This window comes from Anomaloglossus baeobatrachus, chromosome 9 (assembly GCF_048569485.1).
Source record: "Anomaloglossus baeobatrachus isolate aAnoBae1 chromosome 9, aAnoBae1.hap1, whole genome shotgun sequence".
Taxonomy (NCBI): domain Eukaryota; kingdom Metazoa; phylum Chordata; class Amphibia; order Anura; family Aromobatidae; genus Anomaloglossus; species Anomaloglossus baeobatrachus.
In genome coordinates this window covers 89,347,841-89,368,220 of record NC_134361.1, presented here as the reverse complement: position 1 = coordinate 89,368,220, position 20,380 = coordinate 89,347,841, and the positions used below count along the sequence as shown (strand labels likewise).

At 45.3% G+C, this 20,380-nt stretch overlaps 1 protein-coding gene across 2 annotated transcripts in view; it reads right to left on the bottom strand.

The window, feature by feature from the left end:
- The window catches only part of LOC142251245 (actin-binding protein WASF3-like), a 186,894-nt gene that overhangs the window by 26,275 nt on the left and 140,239 nt on the right, over positions 1-20,380 (bottom strand). For both annotated transcript variants that reach the window (XM_075323869.1, XM_075323870.1), the window contains exon 4: positions 19,344-19,497. In XM_075323869.1, coding sequence (XP_075179984.1) covers positions 19,344-19,497 — 154 coding nt within the window. The remainder of the gene's footprint in view (positions 1-19,343; positions 19,498-20,380) is intronic.

Sequence of the window (20,380 nt, the reverse complement as noted above, 5' to 3'; positions counted from 1 at the left end):
CTCTGATGGTTTAGGGAACAAATAATCTAAAGAAATAAATATACATTAAAAATGTGAAAAAATGAAATAAAAGTAGTACAAATAAAATGTCCCCAGTGCCAAAAATGTTAAAAAATAAGATGTTTTTCCACCAAAAAATATTTTATTGCGTACATGTAAGAAGAAAAACAAATCCTACACATATTAGGTATCTAAATGACCATAATAACCTGAAGGATTAGTTCAACAGATTATTTTGTGTGAAATGTGAACAGTAGAGTTGAGCGAGTACCTAACTATTCGTACTCACTATACTCATAACGAGTACTGTCTAATACTCGCGTATTCATTCCGAATAGTGTGTGTGATGCAAGTTAATGGGGAAAACTCGCAAAGTAATGAGTAACCCGAATGCCGTACTATTCATGTGAATTCGGGTTACTCTTACATTGCGAGTATTCCTCATTGACTTACATTGCACACGCTATTTGGAATGAATACGCGAGTATTAGACAGTAGTCGTTACGAGTATAGCGAGTACGAATAGTTAGGTACTCGCTCAACTCTAGTGAACAGTAAAAAATACATGCAATAGAAACTAAACCAAAAATCACATTTTTTATATTGGTGCTTAAAAAATGATACAAATCATACAGTAATGTATATGTGGTGCCCCTGAGGCTTCAGACACCACAGGGTATTGCATCTGATTTAAGGTGCAATACTCATCCTGGGTAAGGAAGAGGTTAACCACTGGTTTTCACTTACACAACACACACAGCTCAGGTGCTTTCCTACAGAAACTGGGTTAGAGGTGGTCACCATAGCAACGGGACTTTCCCAACCACCAGTTAGTCATCAGGAAGGTGGGAGCAGCACAGGGGAAGTGAGAGAACACACAGTTTTTACTTTAGAATAGTCTGAGACTCAGAACAACACGGTCGCTGTGGAGAGTGCTTCAGAGCTCCACAGTTAGGACCGGGCAGACTGGAAGGAGCAGGGGACGAGCTGGCTGACCGGTAGCTCCTGTGGGACAAAGGAGAAACACGGTTGCCGAGGGGAGAGCTTCATTGCTTCCTTGGAACCGACGCAGTACAGGGTGCAGAGCCCTAGGGTGGATCATACTCTACAGCAGAATCTGCCAGGCAGGGGGATTCTACGTCCCTCTGGCCACCACAAGATCCTGGAGCACAGTGGAACATAGGGTCCAGAGTCGTGATTACAGTCAGGCCCCACAGCAGATCTGCATCACCTGCGCACAAGACAAAAAATTAAACACTAAACTGGGGTCCCCAAGTACTTTAGGTCACGGGGATCCACACTAAAAAAGCACAAGGAGGAAGGGCCCACAGACTACCGCACCGGTTCTGACCTTTGACTTGCCCGGGATCGGCTGGAGTCCATCGCAGCGGAGACCGGTGCCTCCGGGCAGCCCACGAACTGTGAGTAAAAGACCTGGAACCGTAACTTCTGTATCACTCCTTCATTGCTGGCGCCGGCGCCCCGCACTTCGGCACCAACGGCCACTGCTACCTCCATCATCCTCCCTGGGGCATAGCTTCACATGCGGGAAGCTGAACTATCCTGCTGCGACACCATTCGCCCCAGAGGACAGTGACTGCAGCGGCGGCTAATTCCTGGCCGCATACCGTAGGTGGCGTCACGAGACAACTACTACTCCCACCTTCTCCCCCACCATCATCCCATCATCCCACCATCCATCCCTTTTTGTGGACATCTCAGGGTCACAAAACCGGGCAGGGCCACCCATGACAACCCTCTGACCCTCACCGGCCCAGTGACGAGTATCCCCCAGACCCCGTAGGGTGCTCCATATACATACTGCAATACAGTGCAAAAAAAACAATATACTTTGTTGAGCACTAATATAAAGCCTGATACACCTACTTCAGATTAACCCTTAGGTCACATGCACACGTTGAGTATTTGGTGAGGTTTATTTTACCTCAGTATTTAGAACCCAAAACCAGGAGTGTTAAAATCAGAGGAAACGTATTATGGACAAATGGACACCACTTCTGTATTCTTTCACCCATTACTGGTTTTGGCTTAAAAAACCTGAGGTGAAATCTCACAAAAATACTCAATGTGTGCATGTGGCATTAGAAACAGCTTATTCTGATTCCATCAGTTGCAGATTAACCCTTTAGAAAAAGTTTGTTTCCTCCTCCTTTATCTGGGCCGCAAAATAAACAGGACATCTTATTACATGGTTGAAATATAGCAATATGCTGTATGAAGTCAACCTCAGGTTCTTGGCTAGAGTTGAATAATATTTTGCTTGATTTGTATTTTGCTGATTCATGGCCCATTGGGATGAATTGTCAATTAATTCACCGTGTTTGTCATCGTCTTTTTGTGATTTTATGAAACACATAAATTGACTCTTTCATTATATTTATAGATCAGCAATTCAACAAAGCAATGAAAAGGGTAAACTCCTGCCAAATCAAAATACAAGGCTCCACTTTGTCAATAAACTGCTTGTAACATGGCGGTGTGGTGCCCTGGACTAGCCAGGTCGTCACAGGTAACACTCACACACCCCCATCCCATTAGACAGTAACATTAGCCAAACATAAAATCCTTGTTGCCTCCCTCCAGGGTCTGATGTCCACACCAGGTGGGGCGGAGCCAAGCGGTTGGCCCCACCCACCGAGGAGTTCACAGGCCTGGAGGCGGGAAAAGTGACAGAACGAGTTTGGAGTTTGAAGTGTGAGGAGTAAACACTTGGGTGTCTGGGTTTGTGGCCCAGGTACTGACAACAAGGTTGGCAGACGGTGGTGGCCGTCTGCAGGAGTGGTGAAGCAACGCACAACCGTAGGACCGGGGTCGGGCGTTCGCCCGCCAGTACCAACCGGGGAGCGAAGTGAAGCCAGCACACACAGGCAGGGCCATTGGACCCCGACCAGGCTTGGAGCCGCCAACAATAGTCAAATCCAAGTGTGACCGGAACCCCAGGGGTTTTCTAACAGCCAAAGACCTGATAGAAGGCAACCGCCCACACCGTGAGGGTATACAGCTACCGCCTAAGGCTAGAGACCCAAGGGCCAGCGCCTGCGGGCAAACGGGCTCCTCCGGCATCCATACACCGGGGAGCGGACTACCGTTGGGGATCCATCGTAGTCAAACAAGTACACAAAGGTGCAGGGAAAGACAGCCGCCATCACCTGTCCAGGGAGAGACACTGCAGCCAGCTGCGGGACCCGTCCATCCAGCCGTTTGGTTTACCGAGGACTTTGTGCATCTCTTACTGAGTGAGTACACCCGTGCCATCCGGCACCGCGCCGCGCTGTCCCTGCAACCCTGCACCTCACCAACCCTGACTCCCCGTCGCTCCACCGGGACCCGGGACCACCGACCCCTACCCACGGAGGAGGAAAACAACATCCCAGCTGCTCCCCACCATCGCTCCCGGGATCCCCGTCACCAGCAGCAGTGGTGCCCATCTTCACCACAACCCGTGGGTGGCGTCACAGACTAAACCCCCCAAACCAACCACCCCTTTCACTCCCGGGCGAGGAGCACCGCTCGAGTCCCCGCATCCGGCCCACCGCTCGAGCCACCGAGCAGCAGCAGCCGCAGCAGCGCCGGACCCGAGCGTTAGCGAGCGGCGGAATCCTCCCCGCCCGCGACAGCGGCGGGTATGTGTTACAAAGGTGGTGTAAACTTGGATGTTCGCTTTGGTACTTGTAGTGCCACAAGGCTTATTAAGGCGTTACAGGGACTGGTTTTACAGATAGCTGGAGAGACAGGTGGATCTGGCTATCCAGATACCTCCGCAAATGTTTGTGTCTCATGTTTTAAAATGGTGTCTATTTGTTTAACGTATGGTCAGTGTGTGGAGGCTGCTATGCCTTTGGAAGTAATCCCTGGGAAAGGGGGATTAGCTTGACCTGACCAGGAACGGACGCTGTACCATGTCTATGTTGCTTTGAAGCCGCAATAGGGCCTATGTTATTTTACTGGAGAATCAGGTTATGTGGAAGAAGTAAACTAGCTGGTGTCAGGATACTGTTGCACTCTGCTGTGACAGAGCTGTATCAGTCACCTGATCATGTTGTCGGCATTCCCAATGGGAGGAGCTTTTCCTTCCATGCCTCATTCCCAGGAGCTCACCACGTTATCAGGACGTCCCCTCCATCATCATGCTGCCAGTTATGGATCTGCTCTGCAGTGTGCGCGGCTGGTTCCTGTAAGTGCTCTAGATTCTGTAATTTACCTCCCCCACCCTTCCTGACCTCTCTGACCTCTGTTTTGCCTGAGCTCCCTGTCTCCCAGCTCCTCTGTTTTGTCTTACCTTCCGTGCTCTCCTCCTGCTCATTGTCCCGTCCCTGTGCCCCCTCCTTCGGCTTGCTCTCCATGTTACCGATTTCTGGCTTGTCCTGGAATCTGACTCCTCCTCCTCCCTTGTACTGCGCTCCCTTTCACAGCTCTGAACCCAGCTAGGACACTTCCTCTTAACAAATATTCAGTTGCCTAGGACTCCGTGGTGTGCCTGGGATCCCACTAGTGGTTAGATTTGTTACAGACAGCTCTGATTCTACAGTGTGGTGGATATCATTACACACACTGTGTGCTGACTCCCCCTAGTGGTGACATCACAGCTGGACTCTTTGTCACCTTAACAAACGTGCTGAATGAGTAACCCCTTCACACTGCTATGTAGAGTCAACTCCCTCTACGTCACAGTTGGTATCTCATAGGGAAGAGAATTTCACCAGATTATCGTCCAAAATTTAAACACCTGTTCCTGTAATACTGAAGGAAGTCAGCTGAATTGGTAGTGACATATATTTGAGACGTATAATTTAATCTATTCACACTTTTTATGTCTTCTGTTCTAATCAATAGATCATTGTAATGGGGTTTAAAAAGATCATTGTTGAGGAGAACTCCACTCCCTTGCCTACCTGCTTGCCGGTGGACAGTGCCCCTATGAATGACTTGACAGTTAGGCCTGTGGCATGACTTTGTTGGTCCAAATTGCATGCTCTCTGATGCTGCATGCTCTCTGTTGCTGTGTGCTCTCTGTTGCTGCGTGCTCTCTGATTCTACATGGTCGCTAATGCTGTGTGCTCTCTGATGCTCTGTGCTCTCTGATGCTCTGTGCTCTCTGATGTTGTGTGCTCTTTGATGCTGTATGCTCTCTGATGGTAAAAACAAAAAAAAAACAAAAAAAAAAAGTGAGCCGGAGTATGAGATGGTATACATGGTACTTGTGAGACCATGTTCACACTGGCCATGAGACAAAGAGAAACCAAGGAAAAAATTGTGAAAAAATACCCTGCTGTAACTAAATAAAAGCATAGTGCATATAAACATAGGGTACTTAGTAAACACTGTTTTTGATCAAAAAAAGCATAAAGCTATCCCACCAACGCCAAGGTGTACCCAGTTGGGATAGTACCTACACTCTCTAATATTAAAACCTTACCATGGGTCTAAAATAGGCCTCAATGTGGCTAAGGGCTGAGAGCGACCGGGTCCCAACAGGACACACACAGTCAGGGGGATTCACAGAATGAAATGTCCAGCTCGCTGAGAAGGGGGCCACTCCCTGTTTGTACTGAATACAAAAAAAAAAAAAACTACATAAAAACAAAAAAGTGAGCCGGAGTATGAGATGGTATACATGGTTCTTGTGAGACCATGTTCACACTGGCCATGAGACAAAGAGAAACCAAGGAAAAAATTGTGAAAAAATACCCTGCTGTAACTAAATAAAAGCATAGTGCATATAAACATAGGGTACTTAGTAAACACTGTTTTTGATCAAAAAAGCATAAAGCTATCTCACCAACGCCAAGGTGTACCCAGTTGGGATAGTACCTACACTCTCTAATATTAAAACCTTACCATGGGTCTAAAATAGGCCTCAATGTGGCTAAGGGCTGAGAGCGACCGGGTCCCAACAGGACACACACAGTCAGGGGGATTCACAGAATGAAATGTCCAGCTCGCTGAGAAGGGGGCCACTCCCTGTTTGTACTGAATACAAAAAAACTACATAAAAACAAAAAAGTGAGCCGGAGTATGAGATGGTATACATGGTACTTGTGAGATACTAATTAATATTAGAGAGTGTAGGTACTATCCCAACTGGGTACACCTTGGCGTTGGTGGGATAGCTTTATGCTTTTTTTGATCAAAAACAGTGTTTACTAAGTACCCTATGTTTATATGCACTATGCTTTTATTTAGTTACAGCAGGGTATTTTTTCACAATTTTTTCCTTGGTTTCTCTTTGTCTCATGGCCAGTGTGAACATGGTCTCACAAGTACCATGTATACCATCTCATACTCCGGCTCACTTTTTTGTTTTTATGTAGTTTTTTTGTATTCAGTACAAACAGGGAGTGGCCCCCTTCTCAGCGAGCTGGACATTTCATTCTGTGAATCCCCCTGACTGTGTGTGTCCTGTTGGGACCCGGTCGCTCTCAGCCCTTAGCCACATTGAGGCCTATTTTAGACCCATGGTAAGGTTTTAATATTAGAGAGTGTAGGTACTATCCCAACTGGGTACACCTTGGCGTTGGTGGGATAGCTTTTTGCTTTTTTTGATCAAAAACAGTGTTTACTAAGTACCCTATGTTTATATGCACTATGCTTTTATTTAGTTACAGCAGGGTATTTTTTCACAATTTTTTCCTTGGTTTCTCTTTGTCTCATGGCCAGTGTGAACATGGTCTCACAAGTACCATGTATACCATCTCATACTCCGGCTCACTTTTTTGTTTTTATGTAGTTTTTTTGTATTCAGTACAAACAGGGAGTGGCCCCCTTCTCAGCGAGCTGGACATTTCATTCTGTGAATCCCCCTGACTGTGTGTGTCCTGTTGGGACCCGGTCGCTCTCAGCCCTTAGCCACATTGAGGCCTATTTTAGACCCATGGTAAGGTTTTAATATTAGAGAGTGTAGGTACTATCCCAACTGGGTACACCTTGGCGTTGGTGGGATAGCTTTATGCTTTTTTTGATCAAAAACAGTGTTTACTAAGTACCCTATGTTTATATGCACTATGCTTTTATTTAGTTACAGCAGGGTATTTTTTCACAATTTTTTCCTTGGTTTCTCTTTGTCTCATGGCCAGTGTGAACATGGTCTCACAAGTACCATGTATACCATCTCATACTCCGGCTCACTTTTTTGTTTTTATGTAGTTTTTTTGTATTCAGTACAAACAGGGAGTGGCCCCCTTCTCCGCGAGCTGGACATTTCATTCTGTGAATCCCCCTGACTGTGTGTGTCCTGTTGGGACCCGGTCGCTCTCAGCCCTTAGCCACATTGAGGCCTATTTTAGACCCATGGTAAGGTTTTAATATTAGAGAGTGTAGGTACTATCCCAACTGGGTACACCTTGGCGTTGGTGGGATAGCTTTTTGCTTTTTTTGATCAAAAACAGTGTTTACTAAGTACCCTATGTTTATATGCACTATGCTTTTATTTAGTTACAGCAGGGTATTTTTTCACAATTTTTTCCTTGGTTTCTCTTTGTCTCATGGCCAGTGTGAACATGGTCTCACAAGTACCATGTATACCATCTCATACTCCGGCTCACTTTTTTGTTTTTATGTAGTTTTTTTGTATTCAGTACAAACAGGGAGTGGCCCCCTTCTCAGCGAGCTGGACATTTCATTCTGTGAATCCCCCTGACTGTGTGTGTCCTGTTGGGACCCGGTCGCTCTCAGCCCTTAGCTACATTGAGGCCTATTTTAGACCCATGGTAAGGTTTTAATATTAGAGAGTGTAGGTACTATCCCAACTGGGTACACCTTGGCGTTGGTGGGATAGCTTTATGCTTTTTTTGATCAAAAACAGTGTTTACTAAGTACCCTATGTTTATATGCACTATGCTTTTATTTAGTTACAGCAGGGTATTTTTTCACAATTTTTTCCTTGGTTTCTCTTTGTCTCATGGCCAGTGTGAACATGGTCTCACAAGTACCATGTATACCATCTCATACTCTGGCTCACTTTTTTGTTTTTATGTAGTTTTTTTGTATTCAGTACAAACAGGGAGTGGCCCCCTTCTCAGCGAGCTGGACATTTCATTCTGTGAATCCCCCTGACTGTGTGTGTCCTGTTGGGACCCGGTCGCTCTCAGCCCTTAGCCACATTGAGGCCTATTTTAGACCCATGGTAAGGTTTTAATATTAGAGAGTGTAGGTACTATCCCAACTGGGTACACCTTGGCGTTGGTGGGATAGCTTTATGTTTTTTTTGATCAAAAACAGTGTTTACTAAGTACCCTATGTTTATATGCACTATGCTTTTATTTAGTTACAGCAGGGTATTTTTCACAATTTTTTCCTTGGTTTCTCTTTGTCTCATGGCCAGTGTGAACATGGTCTCACAAGTACCATGTATACCATCTCATACTCCGGCTCACTTTTTTGTTTTTATGTAGTTTTTTTGTATTCAGTACAAACAGGGAGTGGCCCCCTTCTCAGCGAGCTGGACATTTCATTCTGTGAATGCCCCTGACTGTGTGTGTCCTGTTGGGACCCGGTCGCTCTCAGTCCTTAGCCACATTGAGGCCTATTTTAGACCCATGGTAAGGTTTTAATATTAGAGAGTGTAGGTACTATCCCAACTGGGTACACCTTGGCGTTGGTGGGATAGCTTTATGCTTTTTTTGATCAAAAACAGTGTTTACTAAGTACCCTATGTTTATATGCACTATGCTTTTATTTAGTTACAGCAGGGTATTTTTTCACAATTTTTTCCTTGGTTTCTCTTTGTCTCATGGCCAGTGTGAACATGGTCTCACAAGTACCATGTATACCATCTCATACTCCGGCTCACTTTTTTGTTTTTATGTAGTTTTTTTGTATTCAGTACAAACAGGGAGTGGCCCCCTTCTCAGCGAGCTGGACATTTCATTCTGTGAATCCCCCTGACTGTGTGTGTCCTGTTGGGACCTGGTCGCTCTCAGCCCTTAGCCACATTGAGGCCTATTTTAGACCCATGGTAAGGTTTTAATATTAGAGAGTGTAGGTACTATCCCAACTGGGTACACCTTGGCGTTGGTGGGATAGCTTTATGCTTTTTTTGATCAAAAACAGTGTTTACTAAGTACCCTATGTTTATATGCACTATGCTTTTATTTAGTTACAGCAGGGTATTTTTTCACAATTTTTTCCTTGGTTTCTCCATGCTCTCTGATGGTGCATGCTCTCTGATGTTGTGTGCTCTCTAATGCTGTATATTCTCTGATGCTGCATGCTCTCTGATACTACATGTTTGCTTATGCTGCATAATCTCTGATGCTGTGAACTTTCTGATGCTGTGTGTTCTTGGATGCTGCGTGCTCTCTGATGCATACTGCATTGCATATTTAGGAAAACGGTTGTTAGTCTGTAGTTTGGCTGAAACTGTGCACAGACACATGGCTGTGACTGTTGCAGCTGCTGTAAGGCTCAAAGGCTGATATTGCCTTCATTGCAAGAACCTTATAGCGGTATGTATCCTGTCATTAAAACTTTAGTAAAAACTAGTTGTGATGCTGTTTACACTAGATAGCGGCTGTCCTGGATATTTCTATGATGTCTTCACTTCCTGTACACTATATATTGTCCTGTTATACCATACCTCCCAACCGTCCTGGATTCAGTGGGACTGTCCCAATTTAAGGGCTCACTCCTGCAGTCCTGCTGGTCACTGCTCTTGTCCCAGCTCCTCCCCTCTGTGCAGTGAATAAATTAACCCAAGAAGAGCAGTGAATAAATTGAATTCTCATCTGCTCTGGTTTCCTAGAACAGGGCTAGAACTCACCAGCTTGTGAGCTCTGCATCCATAAGGAATCCGCTTTACCAATGAGCCTCTGCCTGTATTGAGGCATAAAAGGATTTGGTAATCTTGACTTGTATTGCACGCAGAGAAGCCAGAAGCAAATTATTCAGCTACATATATATATATATATATATATATATATACACACACTACATCTCTATGTAGTTGAAGGAAGAAGTCGAGATTCTTTTGTTCCCCTAAAACTACTATAAAGAAATGAGAAAAAAATGACAAAAATATAGTAACTTTAGTTTTCACCAGCCTCTTGTAATTAAACTAGCAACTTTCAAACACATAACAGTAGCTGCTAGCTGTGAAGCCACCAGCTTTAATGATTTCACAGGAAGGATTTTACATAGATGAACCTGCATTGCAGCCTCTGATTACACAGGACACAGAGATCCATTGTACAATGCAGCAACTCTGTGTCCTGTATTCTAGAAGAGGAAAAAATATAGTTTTTTCTAATAAAATTACTAAAAACAATTAAAAAAATAGAATAATGTAATTTTTATTGCACTTTTTTAAAAAATAATAAACATGACAAATCAGAAAATAACATGGACATATTTGGTGCCCTGTAATCGTAACGACCTAAACAACACAGGGTTCAGATTATTATTTATGGGAATAGGTAAATGGTGTAAAAAAAATGGCACAATTGATTATTGTTCTCTATTTAAACCCATAAAAAATGTAATAAAAATGTATTGTTGAGGCCGTGTTCACATGAAGCATAAATGACGGGTTTTTCTGCTGCTTTTTTTGCACATAAATTCAGCTGTGTTTATCAAAGCAAAATGGATGTGATTCCATGAAAAGACGCTGTTGAACTCTGCGGTTTTGGTGCTTTTTTTATTCTCTAGACTCTAGAGGTTTCTATGTGGAGCTTAAAAAAATGCATGGAAAAAACTGCAATTACTTTTAAGAGTAGAATCCAAGCTTTTCTGCAAGAAATAATAGGGAAAAGGTATAAAAAATGCAGCACAGATGCAATAATCAGGGAAAATTGTTATTGTGCAGTTTGGTGCAGATCCTGCAGAAAATAAAAAGCCACAGGATTTATGCAACAAGTAAACACGGCCTTATAGACACAAAAAATCAACATGTCATATAGCAGTGATGGCGAACCTATGGCACGCATGTCAGACTGGGCATGCAAAGCACTTTCTGCCAGCACGCGTGCTGTTGCCTCATGCAGCCGCTTTGAACTGCTGGTGTGGTCGCGCTAGCAGTTCAAAGTTGTGTTGGAGCGGAGGAGACATTTCTCCTCGCTCTGACACTTCTCTTCTAGGCCACAGGTCTGCTGCCTAGGAGACGGCGGGAGTGTCAGTAAGTGGCGCCGGCGTAATGACGTTTTCTGAGGACCAAGCGGCGCGCAACAGTGGAGCGGGTGTTGGAAGGTGAGTTGTTGTGTTTTTTTGTTTTTTTTTTAACTTGTGTGCTCTGCCAGGGTCAAGGAAACACATATGCCAGGATGGGGGAAACATGCATGCCAGGATGGGGGAAACATGCATGCCAGGATGAGGGAAACATACATGCCAGGATGGGGGAAACATACATGCCAGCATGGGGGAAACATACATGCCAGGATGGGGGAAACAGGCATGCCAGGATGGGGGAAACATGCCACGATGGGGGAAACACTCATGCCAGGGTGGGGAAACATACATGCCAGGATGGGGAAAACATGCATGGCAGGACGTGGAAAACATGCATGCCAGGATGGGGGAAACATGCATGCCAGGATGGGGGAAACATGCATGCCAGGATGGGGGAAACATGCATGGCAGGATGGGGGAAACATGCCAGGATGGGGTACATTTACCAGGAAGGGGAACATTTACCAGGATGGGGGAACTTGTCGGGGTGGGGAACATTTACCAGGATGGGGGAACATGTTGGGATGGGGAACATTTACCAGGAAGTGGGACATATACCTAGATGGGGGTACATTTACCTGGATGGGGTATATTTACCAGGATGAGATATATGCCGTGATGGGGGAGCATTTACCAGGATAAGGAATATTTACCAGGATGGGGAATATGATTGGATGGGGTACATTTACCAGGATGGGGCCATGATGGGGACAAGTATATGAGAATGTAGGAAATATATATCAGGATGGGGGACATGTTTATTAAGAAGTGGCCCAGGAAGGGGGACATAACTACACCATGAAAGGGGAGGGGAGCAACTCGTACATCTTTATGGGATTTTGAGATGTTCAGACTTTGAAATGTAGATGTGGATTACAGGGTGACATCTGATTGCATTCCAGGCTAAAATCTCTGTCTGTCTAATATGCTGCAATTTTTTTTCAGAAAGATCAATCCAACTGCTGTGTCTGGAAAGGGCAGTGGGAGAGGCTCAGCTTCAATGTATGGTAAGCATGCATGAGCGTGATGCCCCCTGCTGAAGAGAAGAGAAGACTGCAAAGGTAAGGTTACAATCAATTATTTACATAATAGGATTGGTTGGCACTTCGCAAAAAAAAATTGGGTTTAGGGCTACAGTTTGGGCACTCGGCCTATGAAAGGTTCACCATGACTGTCATATAGTGAAGCCAATATAAATATGGGAAAGTTCTGGCTGCTATGCAAGAATGAACAGTGCGGGGCATCTGCTGAACATCCCTCACTGCCAAATGGGTGTGGTTTGGGATGTGACTAGGGGTGTGGCCAAAATTTGCCATGCTTTCTCCCTATTTCTGCTCTTCAGAAGTTGGGAGATATGGTTTTACATGTAGAGGCAGCATGACTATGAAAGCACATGGCTTTATGTGTCCCTCTTTCTAGTTAACAGACTTTGAATTCTGCATTATAAAACATACTGTTATGTAATATCCATATTTCCTAATACTTTTCTACAATGCAGCATAATTTCCTATATCTTAGATGAGGACAGAAGATACTACAATCCCTATCATTTACATTTATAGAAATGTCATCTCAAAAGTAATACCTGCCCATTATGGAAAGATGAAAGGGCTGAGACGTCTGCGGCTCTGAGCACCGGTCTGCCCCCCTCGTTAATACGTTCCATCCACTGCTGTGCTCAGGACTAAACTTCTGTCCCTTGCGCACAGGTTCCTTTTTCCTCTCATTAGCAGGGATCTCATTACAGATTTTTCCCTGTTTAGTTTTCTTTTATAAAATTGCATTGCAGCAGAATCTCTCTAATCCTACCGCAAGGCTGAATGTGTTTGGGCATTATAAATAAATGATAGGAATAGCAGATGTTGGCGGCTTCATGCACAGTAAGAGCTGAATGACTTTTCAGGTTGTTAAAGAGACACTCTGTGAATTTGTTTCTTTAATCTCCTGGTCTGATAGTAATCAATATCTAGAATATACGGTAATACTGTCCTTATTTATCCTACTGGGTGCTTCACGATCTTAACATCTGAACGTCTTATGTATGGCCTAAAACTAAGTACATTCTTGAGACTTTCATCGAGGCAATTATCAGGGAAAAAAATTCACGGAGAGCTTCTTTAAGCAAGTAAGTTCCTTTTAGAACACTGTACCCCAACTACCTCAATTTATTTAAAGCTGTACCAAATTGCCTGTATTAATCCATGCCGCATTTCTAAAGGCAGACTGGTTAACTTTACCAAATGTCTCTCCTCATTTATCTAAAAGTGTGACGACATGGACTCTCATGGGTTAAAGTTTCTTAACATTCAGCCAGACTATTGTTCTTATGTGTGCTAAGTCATGTTTGCTTAGCTATGTATCTCCAGTCTCTTTCAGTAATCATTGTATTGTAGTTGTGTATTGCTAATGTGATTACCTTAGTAGCCATTGTCTAGTCAGAGACTTGCAGGCTCCATGTAGATATCCTCAGTCTTTCTACCCACATCATTTAAATGAACATTATCCATGCAGCTTGAAATTCCTCCAATGGGAGAAGCAATCTTGTCCAACCAATCGATTATGACGCAGTGTATCTAAGTGGAAGGCTGTGGCTATAAAAAGGGACTTCTTTAAGCCACCAGGTTGTTGATGAAGGTTGATGGATGCTGATGGATCCAGTCTAAGCTCTTTGGAGCTGACTAGAGGATCAGGATATCTTATGGCTTCAATCTAGGGACCCCGGTTCCGGTTGGAGACCATATCCACAGCCTAGGGATTTCGACTCCGGCTGCCAGGATTTTAATATCAAACCAGGACTACCTAAGGAGGACACTCAGGTTGGGACTGTTCAGTCACCTGTTACAGACTTTGCAGACCTCAGACAGCTTGGAACCTGTGAGGCATGGACATTCTAAATCATTGGTGAGCCAGCGGAAGGGTGAGACTCTGTTGCCTGTTACATTTGTATTTTGCTGGTTATGTGCCGTTAATTGTTTGGGGATCCAATAAAGTCTAATTATTGTGGTTCCCTCACCCTGTGTTGTCTGAGTAGTGTTACGCCCACGGTTAAGGAGGCCGGCGTTCAGTTGGGATGAGCCCTGAGCCACGCTGTCTTTCTAAAGGCGGCGGGTTTTAGTGGACGAGAGCACCCACTGAGCCCCGTGTCTCCACAATTGGTGGCAGCAGTGGGATACTACTCAGCCTGGTTTACCCAGGGGAGCTGCAGCGGACTGGTGTTTTCGGACACCGTCCAGGGCTCAACAAGCAGGGAGGCACATAAGCATACCCAGCACGCCATAGGGGAGGCATTCAGGTTTCGGACGCTACCATGTCCAACCCCACCAGCTCAGCCATGGGACAAGGACAAGAGAGGAGTTACGACCGCTGCAGTAAATGGATGCTACAGGATCTGTGCCAGAGGCAAAAGATTATCTACTGGAACGCTGAGACTCGGTCAGCTTTGATCCAGAAATTAGTCCATTGGGATACCCAGAATGATGCAGAGGACGATGAGGATCCCGCTGATATTGACCCAGAGGATTTAAACTATGTGCCACATCATGGATCTAGTGACAATTGGGAATCAACTTTGTCCAAAATGGCCCAAGCCACAGCGTTGTTGGATGCATTGGGGCCTAGATCCTCAAGAGAAGAGAGGGCTTATGTTCTGGAATATGTTTATGGGATTCCAGCTGCAGTACTGCTAACACCAGACGGTCGAGAAAGATGGTCCCGCTACCCAGCAGAAGCTGCGCCAAAACAAAGGACTACAAACAGGGCCTGTGACTCGCCCAATCTATGGCGCTGTTATACATGTGGGCGCAATGGACATATAGATAAAGATTGTCTCCAAAACCGAGGCCGCATGCTTGGAGCCCCTCTGCCACTCCAACCAGTCAACATATGCCGAGATGAACCAACGAGACCTGAGGAATGCTACTCCCAAGAAACACCAATAGCTGAGGAAGTGGTTTATCCAGTCCACACCCTACGGCAGGCCGGACACCGTACACCAGCCAACCTCCATCCCCACATCCAGACGGTCAAGGTCGGTGATATACAGGCTCAGGGACTTCGAGACATTGGATCTTCCATCACTCTGAAGCCCAGTTATTGTTTCTCCAGAAGACCCTGTACCAGATTCCCAATTATCCATCTCCCTGGCTGAGGGCCAGCGCTCAGACATTCCTCTGGCATGTGTGCAGCTGGACCTAAGGACCGACCAGGGAGAGGTCGAGGTGGAGCTTGTGGACAGCCTCCCCACACCTGGTATTTTGGGGACCAACCAGGAAGTGATCGATGTGGGGATTGTGAACAGCCTCCCCATACCTGACATTGTGGAGACTGACCAGAGCAAGGCTGATGTGGAGCTTATGGACACCGTCCCCATACCAGTTTTTTCGGGAAAGGACCAGGGAGAGGTTGATGTGAGACTTGTGAACAGCCTCCCCACACCTGTCATTGTGGAGACTGACCAGAACAAGGCTGATGTGGAGCTTATGGACACCGTCCCCACACCAGTTATTTCAGGAAAGGACCAGGGAGAGGTTGATGTGAGACTTGTGAACAGCCTCCCCACACCTGTCATTGTGGAGACTAATCAGAGCAAGGCTGATGTGGAGCTTATGGACACCGTCCCCACACCAGTTACTTTGGGGTCTGACCAGGAAGAGGTCCATATGGAGTTTATGGACAGCCTCCCCACACCTGTTGTTTCGGGGACTAGCCAGGAGGAAGTTGAAGTGGGGTTCATAGATGGCCCCACCAAGCCTGTTGTTTCAGATACCACTCAAAGGGAAGTGAAAGTGGGGCTTGGGGATTACCTGCTCACACCAGTCGTTTTGGAGAATGACCTAGGACAAGGACTATCCAGTCAGTTTGAAGCAGCCATCACCCACTTCCAAACCATGCAGGACCCTGATGTGGATCTTTCTAACATCTTTTCCAAGGATAATTCACATTCCCAGTCTCAAGCATCCACTTCTGAGCCAAGAACCGTGAGTTAGCCTAACCACACTGTGGCTATTGACTGGGGGAGGATTGATAGTGGGAGATTTGTGCAGGCCCAACTCATGGACCCCACCTTAGTGCTTGTCCACAATATGGCTGCTCAACTTGGGGGAGGTAATCAGAGGGAGGTGTATAGATGCAAGCCTCTGTTGCTGACCTCACCATTAAAAAGGACAATGCCGCCAAGAGGAGAAGGATGATCCGAAGCCTATCATGTCTGGCTAATATTAAGAAGGGGGAGGAATGTGACGACATGGACTCTCATGGGTTAAAGTTTCTTAACATTCAGCCAGACTATTGTTCTTATGTGTGCTAAGTCATGTTTGCTTAGCTATGTATCTCCAGTCTCTTCCAGTAATCATTGTATTGTAGTTGTGTATTGCTAATGTGATTACCTTAGTAGCCATTGTCTAGTCGGAGACTTGCAGGCTCCATGTAGATATCCTCAGTCTTTCTACCCACATCATTTAAATGAACATTATCCATGCAGCTTGAAATTCCTCCAATGGGAGAAGCAATCTTGTCCAACCAATCGATTATGACGCAGTGTATCTAAGTGGAAGGCTGTGGCTATAAAAAGGGACTTCTTTAAGCCACCAGGTTGTTGATGAAGGTTGATGGATGCTGATGGATCCAGTCTAAGCTCTTTGGAGCTGACTAGAGGATCAGGATATCTTATGGCTTCAATCTAGGGACCCCGGTTCCGGTTGGAGACCATATCCACAGCCTAGGGATTTCGACTCCGGCTGCCAGGATTTTAACATCAAACCAGGACTACCTAAGGAGGACACTCAGGTTGGGACAGTTCAGTCACCTGTTACAGACTTTGCAGACCTCAGACAGCTTGGAACCTGTGAGGCATGGACATTCTAAATCCCTGGTGAGCCAGCAGAAGGGTGAGACTCTGTTGCCTGTTACATTTGTGTTTTGCTGGTTATGTGTTATGTGCCGTTAATTGTTTGGGGATCCAATAAAGTCTAATTATTGTGGTTCCCTCACCCTGTGTTGTCTGAGTAGTGTTACGCCCACGGTTAAGGAGGCCGGTGTTCAGTTGGGATGAGCCCTGAGCCACGCTGTCTTTCTAAAGGCGGCGGGTTTTAGTGGACGAGAGCACCCACTGAGCCCCGTGTCTCCACAAAAAGTACATAAGAAGTAAGGCTGCTTTCACACTACGTTTTTTTAACATGAGTCATGAACTTTTTTTGCTGTAAAAGTGGATCCTGTTTTTACAAAGAAAAACGCATGCAAACGCATGTGTTATTTTGCAGGATACTGTCACTTGAAGTTTATGGGCGGGCATTGAAGTCATATGATCGGGAGTGAGGGGAACTGAACGTGATAGACTGGGAGCCGGCATCTGACAGCTGCTGATGCTGGTAACCAAGGTAAACATCGGGTAACTAAGCGAAGTGCTTTGCTTGGATACCCGATATTTACCTTGGTTACGAGTGTCCGCAGCTGCTAGGAGCCGGGCTGCCTGCTCCCTGCACACGTAACCAAGGTAAACATTGGGTAACTAAGCAAAGCACTTTGCTTGGTTACCCGATATTTACCTTGGTTACGAGTGTCTGCCGCTCTCAGGCGGGGGAGAGAGAGAGGAGAGAGAGGGGGAAGAGAGAGAGAGAGGGAGGGGGAGAGAGGGAGGGGGAGAGAGAGACTGATCACGCTAGGCTGGTTTCTGGGCATGCTCAGTAGAGCAAGCAGGATCCTGTCTATCAGCATGCCAGCGTTCACATGCGTTTGCGTGCAGTATAGTCAGGATCCAGTGAAAAACAGTATTTGGACGCAGCTCAAAAACGCTACAAGTAGCGTATTTGAAAAAAGTTAAAAAACTGAAAGTCGCTGGATCCTCACTATAACGCACGCAAACGCATGTGAACGCATGTTGACGCGAGTCCATTGCAAATGCATTGAAATGAAAATGCATTTGCACTGGATCCGTTTTTGTGTTAGATAAACGTTCATGACGCATGTTAAAAAACGTAGTGTGAAAGCAGCCTAACACATGTAAAGGAAATCTGTCAGCAGGATTACCCCCTTCAAACTATTGTTTGAAAAAACAAGTTCAGCAATTCCTTTACTTGGCCAGTCCATTTCTCCATTACTGAAAAATTGGCATTTCAAACGATATGCAAATAAGGCTGAATAGCTATTTGTAGATCTAAAGCCTCTGTCACTCCAGCTCTATTCCACACCCAGTGCCGCCTCCTCCTGCTTGACTGGCAACTTCTATGTTGTGTGACTTCAGGCAAAAATACAGCCAGTCAAACAGGAGGAGGTGAGGTTTGGCAGGGAATAGAGCTGGAGTGACAGAGGCTTAAGATCTACCATAGCGCTTCAGCCTCAGATTTATATCAATTCAAATGCTGATTCCTCAGTAAAGGAGGAACAGATTGGCTATGGAATCGTATTGCTGGACTTGTCTTTGAAAAAGCTAAATGCACATATAAATAGTTTAGGGTGTGAAGTCCTACTGATTCCCTTTACAGGATAAATTGGGTCTGTAAGGCTATGTGCGGACGTTGCGTCGTGTCCATGTAGAAATTTCTGCAGGTTTTTTACAGCACATGTGCGCTTCAAATCGCTGCAGAAACACTGCATAATGAATGCAGTGTTTCTGCAGAAACAAAATCGATTTCATGCGCTCTGGATGCAGCCTCTCCCATAGACAGAGCAGGAGCTGCATCCAAAGCGGACGGAATAATTGACATGTTGCTTTTTAGAATGCAGCGATTTGGAACAAAATTTTGGCATCCAAATCGCTGCGCTCTCAAACGCAGGGTGAGAATGGATTATGCACAATATTCATAGATTGTGCTGGGGACGCAGGTCGCAAGCATTTACGCTGCGGTGCAATACGCAGCGTAAATGCATGAAATTCGGCAACGTGCGCACACAGCCTTACTGTTGTTTGGGCAACAATACAGTGAGTACATAGAGCTAACTGGGAAATGGGTTGCTTTGAGAGTAAGTTCAAAGGAACCTGATAATGTGGCTGTTCAGGATCCAACAGTTTTGGGTGCTGATCAATAAAATCTCAAATAGCAAATATCTAAATAATATAAATCATATAGTGGGTATACATGTGTTTGGCATATTTCTGTACAGCACTGCAGAATATGTTGTTGCTATATAAAAATGATAAATGCCACATGGCTTCATATTCTCTGTATGACCTGTATGGGGTCAGGATGTTGAGTGGTGGAGGCTTGTCACAGCGTTGGTACATCTCCATAACTGGGTTGGGGATGGAATTCCTCGATACCACCTGCTGATTCTGCACTATAGAGCTTTTGAATGCTTTCCTCATATTTATATCCTGCAATGATACTGTAATAGACAAAAGAAAAATGAGGAAAAAAATCTGTTAGAGAAAATCCTGTACAGTTGTAAATGAAAATGGGTAATTCTATACATACAAAATAACTAAATCAAAATAACTAAACTATTGCTATTTACAAGCTCTACCTATACATGTTTTCAAATGGTTAATTAATTTCATTAGGATCCAAGTACATGAGCTCAATGAAAGGATGCTGATCTTTTCCCACAATGTTTCTTGACTGCAAAAGGACAGGCTCTGACTGTCACGATCCCTCCACTCTGTGAGTGACTGCTTTCCTGCACCATGGAATCAGGGCTGTGCTGAGCGGTCGGTTTGGTCAGTGACAGCTCAGTGGTCCATCTAGTGCAGGGGGGTGGTGAGCTGTCAGTATACGATTGACAGCTCAGCCATCCAATCTTAGACTGGGTGGTGCTGGGCTTCTTCAGGTGTTCCAGTTCTGGGTGATCGCTTAGCTACTTAGCTGAGCACTTAGTCCCAGTTCACTGCCAATCGTAGCTTCTGCTCAGTGGTGCTTTGTCATGTATTACTGTGCTATGTTTGTTGATCTATTGCTGCCTGATCTTGGACCTCATTCTGACCATCCGTTTGCCTAGCCCCTTTGCTCTGATCCTCCATCTTCCTGGTATTCTGACCTTGGACCGGTATCTGACTACGCCTTTGTTTTTTCCCTATTATTTACTACGTGCTCTCTTGGTATCTGAGCTCGGAACTTTTGCTTCCCTGCCTCAGCGCTTGTCAATGAGTAGTGACTAGCGTTAGATTACAATCACATATTGACAGACCAGCACGCACCAACTCTAGATTGGATGACTGAGTTGTCACTCATCAAACTAACACTAGAAGTCCCAGAAATTTCGAGCTCCCCCC